This window comes from Sander vitreus, chromosome 18 (genome assembly GCF_031162955.1).
Source record: "Sander vitreus isolate 19-12246 chromosome 18, sanVit1, whole genome shotgun sequence".
Lineage (NCBI taxonomy): Eukaryota > Metazoa > Chordata > Actinopteri > Perciformes > Percidae > Sander > Sander vitreus.
In genome coordinates this window covers 17,971,463-17,977,009 of record NC_135872.1, presented here as the reverse complement: position 1 = coordinate 17,977,009, position 5,547 = coordinate 17,971,463, and the positions used below count along the sequence as shown (strand labels likewise).

Genomic DNA, 5,547 nt, shown 5'->3' with positions numbered 1-5,547 from the left:
TGTATTTATAATAAAATCTTTCAAATATGCTAGTATTTTATATTAACCAAGGCTAAGGACGTAAAAGAGAGTGCTCTTGATACAATAATGAATTTTCGACAAGTAAATATTAGTGTCAGCTTGCTAAAATGATTTATCTTTCCTAGCTTTTTTCCACTCTAGTCTAAGCTGTGTGACTCTATTGGTTAGTAGCATTTGTTCTGTAATAAAACAGAGATTCAAAAGATTTAGATACCTTTATTATGGAAGGCACAATAAGCATGTTCATATAATCATATAAATAAATTACACAAAATATCATTTACATTTTTCCTCCTGTTAAAGGAACGCTGATTTCACTGTGTCCCCCACTCTGATGCCAAACCTATGCCCTTAAAATGTCTACACGTCAGTAGCAGTAGTAGACAGTAGTAATTAAAATGTGCGTGTTATATTTTGGGTAAAAACAATTCTATATGTTTGAGAGAAAGATGGAGTAAAACAAATAAGTTTATGAGGTGTCTCCATCTTCTGATTACAGACAATTTGCTTTGAGGAATTCAATAACAGCATTTACTTTTGTAGTGTGTAATAGTGATATAAAACCATTTACTGATTACCCTGGGTCTACTGATTCTTTTAATAATTCTATTTATAGAATAATCTCATCAATCCATCAGTTCATCAAGGTTTATAATAACCTTTTATAAAATAAAATAAAATTTAGATTATCCAGCCATTTAGCTAGTGATCTGGAAATGAGTCATGGTTAATATAATATGCATTAATGCAGCGAGGAACAGGACAGGTATCATACTGTCAATTGTGCGTGCTGCGGCTCATTTGTAAATTCTATGCTCTTGAATACAATCTATTATACCTTATTTTGTGTTGCAGTCTAAAATCTGTTGAGGTTTCTTGGTGCACTGCTCTTCTGTTGAAAAACTTCACCAGTCATGCAGACTGTGTTCGTCATAAACATACTGCAAGAGAAGGAAAAACGGTGACCAGCAGGCCAGGGAGGCCATCTAGTGGTCAGAAGTTTGCTGGTCCAATCTATGGTACCAACAGTGCCCATTACTGTCAAATTACCCCCTGAGCATACAAGGATACATTACCCTACCTAACTGAATGTTACACATATAACTGACAGCTCAAAGGATGACTGTGGACAATAATTCCATGAAAATATTGCAATGCAATAGACATTTTCAAATGGCAAATTAAAGTCTTTGCCATCATGTATGTAAAACACCAGCATTATACATAAACAGGCAAACTAATATGAGGGATTTAGAATGGAGTCAGTCGATGCTATTCGAACCCTAGAACCCTTCCTTGGAGGAAACCGTTGAGAACCTCGTATGTAACAAACACCACCATGTTGACGGGGAATGCACGCAGACAGTTGATGCCCCAGCTCTTGAAGAACACCCCTGCTCCCTCCACCCTCGCTATCTCAGAGATGCAGTGAAAGAAACCCTTGTATCGCTTCGTCTGCTGCGCTCCGTCCATCTGCAGACGGGCTTTGATGAAGTCCATGGGTGTTCCTATAGTCCAACCTACCATTCCTCCTATTCCACCAGCCAGCATCACACCACTCCAACCTGGAGGAAATGAATGAAGACACTGACGTTAAAAGTGAACACAGACATTTACATTTTTAAACTTGTCTTTTTAATCCTCAAGGACTTGGCAACATAAATGGGAAAGAGTTTAAGCTGCCCTTGGAAGTGCTTGTTGGCCTTGGTAGTGTTCCTCTTTGGAAGCAATGGCTATGTTAACCTCAAGGATATGAGCTAGTTTACAGCTTATGCAACACTTTCAATTTAAGTCGTAATACAAAATGATGACTGAGGCAGATAAACACCAAAAAGAGCCGTGACTGAGAAATTCAATAATCACGTATGATGTCACACGTTTAACAGATATTTTATAACTATGAATGTGACTTTGATAATTTTACTTATTCTTCAAATGACTCCGGGCTGTAACTAATATTGAAACATGCATGAAGATAATTTTACAGTGCTGATACAGATCAGCATACAGGAAGAGTCAATGTCACACAAAAAAAAGATGCCATTTATATATATATATATATATATATATATATATATATATATAATAAAAAAAGGCGGACTCACCTGGTCTTTTCTTGCTGCCGTCTGTCAGCATTTCACAGATGATTGCGTAAGTCAGGAAGTATGTGGCGAATGACGGCCCGTCTCTCAGCATTAGCGGGAGCGCTCCTCTGTAGAGCCCCATGAACCCCTCGTCTTTGATAATGCTCAGCAGACAGTGAACTGGACCACGGTACCTGGGTTTGAGCATGTTGGTTTCTCCTCGCTTGGACTCTGTCTGACACTGCAGACGTATTTTCACTATATCACCTGGAGACATCACTGACGTCTGTTGGAGGCAGATGAGGAGAGACGCAACAGCAGATATCTCAAAACCTGGGCAAATAAAACTATCTGCAAGGCTATACACATCTGGGGGTACGAGGGAAAAGGTATTTTTTGTGTGTGTTTTAGGTGACAAATATACACGTGGACGTAAACAATGCATTGCATTACCCTTTACAGTGTACATTGCAGGTGAAATTAAACACATTATTGAAGCACACGATTCAACAATTTTTCAGAGGGTTTGTGAGACTGTTTCTGTTACCTGAGCTATACCTGCCACCAAGCCAGACAGAAAGACTTCTAGTTTGGTGTTAGGACCACAACCAGCTCCTCGCGCCTGGCTCAGACATTGCAGGCAGTTCCTGTATGTGCCAAACACCACAGAGGAAGTCATGGAGATAGTGGTGAGGGGTAAGGACATTCCTTTGAAGAAGCCATGCACCTGATGGCACAAATGACAGATGACACGACGAGAGATTAATGATAAACCACCCAAAGAGTGTTTTTGCCTCTCAATGACTTTTCAAAATCATTTGAGAACATATTGTAGCAGGCACACTAAAAAAACTGTTGTACCACCATGTAGTCTACACCAGTGCCACCTACCCCTTCTTTTGAAAAGGTCACCGCTGCACACTGCCATAACCCAGTGAACTGTGTCTGGGTTTGGATCCGGACCTAGAAAGATAAAGAATATGATGTAAAAATGGCATCCATTTGTTACATAGACACCTTGATATCATGTTTCAGATACATGCAGCTTAGTGTACCTTGACAGTATCCAGAGGATAGCCCACTACAACTCCACATGCCCCTGTGTGTTTCCAGAGAAAAGAGAGCATCAAGGACACAGCAGAGACACAGCGGCGATGCTCACGGTTAAGGGCGTTAACTGCAGCCCTTTAATAATGTGCAGGTGACAGGAAGGTCAAACGTGATGGTATGTTGCTTATCTGTTTTACATATTTAAAAATGAATGCCTTGACTGGACAAAATAAGACATTTTAAGACTTGATATTGAGCTAAGTAATGTAAGATGTAACTATTATTTTGCTCTCTCAATGAAATGATCACAGACTATCTACAGTAACGTTATGTCAGTTTAGTTTAACGTAACTGCTTCTACTTCTCCTGAAATTCTTCAGATTTAAATTTGCCGTGTAACGTTACACATATGCCATGCATAAGAGGACAGGCAAAAACTGTTTTACAAGACATTACCGTCAGGGTTTAATCTGGCCGTCTTCTAATGGTTATCGCACCATGCTAATACAGTAACGTAAGCTAGCCGTTTAGCAAACACCAACTCATGCTGACGTTTTCTGGACTAGCGTAGCTATACCTGCAAATGATCCAGACACAAAATCAGCGATATGCATCGTGTCAGATGGCGACGAACCAACATATACTTGTCAGATGTCGATAAGAGCCCATTGTACCTCTAGCATGTACTGCATAACATCAGCATAACCTTGAGTGTATATGACTGTACGCTGTTACATGACGTGTGTAGCAGAGGCGTGACCGTGACACACTACGATCCAAACATTTTGTCCCGACTTTACCCGAAGATGGCCGAAAGATTTACTGTATCTAAAGACCGCATTTCTAGGATCCTAGATTTTCACTACAGCGCCACAGGTACCGAATTGACTGACCACAAAAGTTGTAAAGGCTTATTCTACCCAAATGCTACTTTCTGTCCTAGTAGCCTACCTATAATTGTAAAGGTTTATCCCCAAAATACAAATTTAAGTACAAGTAGTTAATTACAGTTTGGAAAGGTTTATTCCACCCAGATACTTTCTGTCCAAGTAGCTATAGTTTTAAAAGGTGTAGTCAACCTAAACACTACTTTCTGTCCAAATATTTATAGTTTTAAACGTTTTTCTGTCTTGCAATTCAACTTGGTTGCTAAAAGTTGCATGTTGGGCAGTTTGTGTAATCAACAGCTCATTAACAGGTAAAATAAAGATGGATTTTTTTTAATTCATTGAATTTATTTGGAAACAATAATAAACAATAACAATATATGAGAGAGAGAGAGAGAGAGAGAGAGAGAGAGAGAGAGAGAGAGAGAGAGATGCAACAAGTAATAGAAATGACATGTAATTGACATTTGACTTTTCTTGACCCTTTAATATTGAAACCCCATATTGTGAAGTAGATAACAGCACCAATTGAATGGTCTTCCTTCTTTTCTCAATTGTTTATCAATTCCTACTAAATTCCTTCACTTCACTGAAATAGTAAATGGACAACATAATCACTTCTGGGTTAATAGAAATATTGGTAACACTTAAAAAATGCATTTGTTATCACTGCTTCTTAAGGTATTCAGTGAACAAAAAGGTGTTGTATTTGTAGATTACACATTATATTATATAACACTACAATGCACTTATACATAGATATACAAATAGAATATGAGATATAAAGTTGTCACAAAAACATGTAGAGTCTTAAATTCCTGTGTTTGTTATTGTCACAGTCAGGGATGACACAGCATATTGTAAGTCTTAGGCCTACTTGCTGGGAGTGTGTAAGGCTTTACTCATGTGATAATTTGTGAGCTCATATCACACAGAATTATTAATGAATCTGATTGTTTGAGCATTCAACACAAGCATGTGTAATGCATCCTGCCTGTTAACATCCAATGGAAGCCTCACAAGCATTATGTATGTGCTGCAGAAGAAACCAGCCAGCACTACTCTCACTGTTCCGGGTTAAGCTGTACATCTGTTACGTGAAACACAGACAGATTCAATCATTGTATCTTAAATTTGTGACTAAATTGTTGTTGATCGTTTTGGCTGGACAGTCCAATCAGTTGGAGACACTAGATGTGCTTGTAGCCTAACTAGGTCATGAAAATTGTGGAAGTTGAGAAGAAGGAACTTGGGATGAATGGAGAACCTGTAAATAAGTGTTTACCGTACATCAAAAACATAGAGCAAAAACAGAATGTCACAGTGAATCATTTAGAATTTGATGCATTAGGGAGAAATCAATCCTAAACAGAGTTCAACAGCAACACCTGAGGGCAGCTGATCGGGACCGCGTGGCTCTATGAAGTGAAATGATGAAACTGCCTTCTTCCACGAAACGAGACACCATTCAAAAGCAAAACATCACACAGCACTTGTGATGCATT

General features: G+C 38.7%; 1 protein-coding gene across 1 annotated transcript; it reads right to left on the bottom strand.

Annotated features, from left to right (window-relative positions):
- Nucleotides 1-221: 221 nt before the first annotated feature.
- Nucleotides 222-3,910, bottom strand: slc25a47a (solute carrier family 25 member 47a). The gene is made up of 6 exons (XM_078274074.1): nucleotides 3,733-3,910; nucleotides 3,161-3,204; nucleotides 2,997-3,068; nucleotides 2,653-2,832; nucleotides 2,127-2,391; nucleotides 222-1,586 (listed from the first exon to the last, which is right to left on the bottom strand). Exons 1-6 carry the CDS (start codon nucleotides 3,767-3,769, stop codon nucleotides 1,294-1,296), a joined length of 891 nt encoding a protein of 296 aa, XP_078130200.1. The 5' UTR covers nucleotides 3,770-3,910; the 3' UTR covers nucleotides 222-1,293.
- Between the last annotated feature and the right edge of the window lie 1,637 nt (nucleotides 3,911-5,547).

What these genes read in the sequence shown, in the direction of transcription:
- slc25a47a (XM_078274074.1), bottom strand. Translation starts at nt 3,769, where the DNA reads ATGCATATCGCTGATTTTGTGTCTGGATCATTTGCAG. An exon ending in TGACCTTTTCAAAAGAAGGG is followed by an intron (nt 2,833 to 2,996) that starts GTAGGTGGCACT and finishes TTGTGCCATCAG; the next exon opens with GTGCATGGCTTCTTCAAAGG. An exon ending in TGGTGGCAGGTATAGCTCAG is followed by an intron (nt 2,392 to 2,652) that starts GTAACAGAAACA and finishes TGCCTCCAACAG; the next exon opens with ACGTCAGTGATGTCTCCAGG.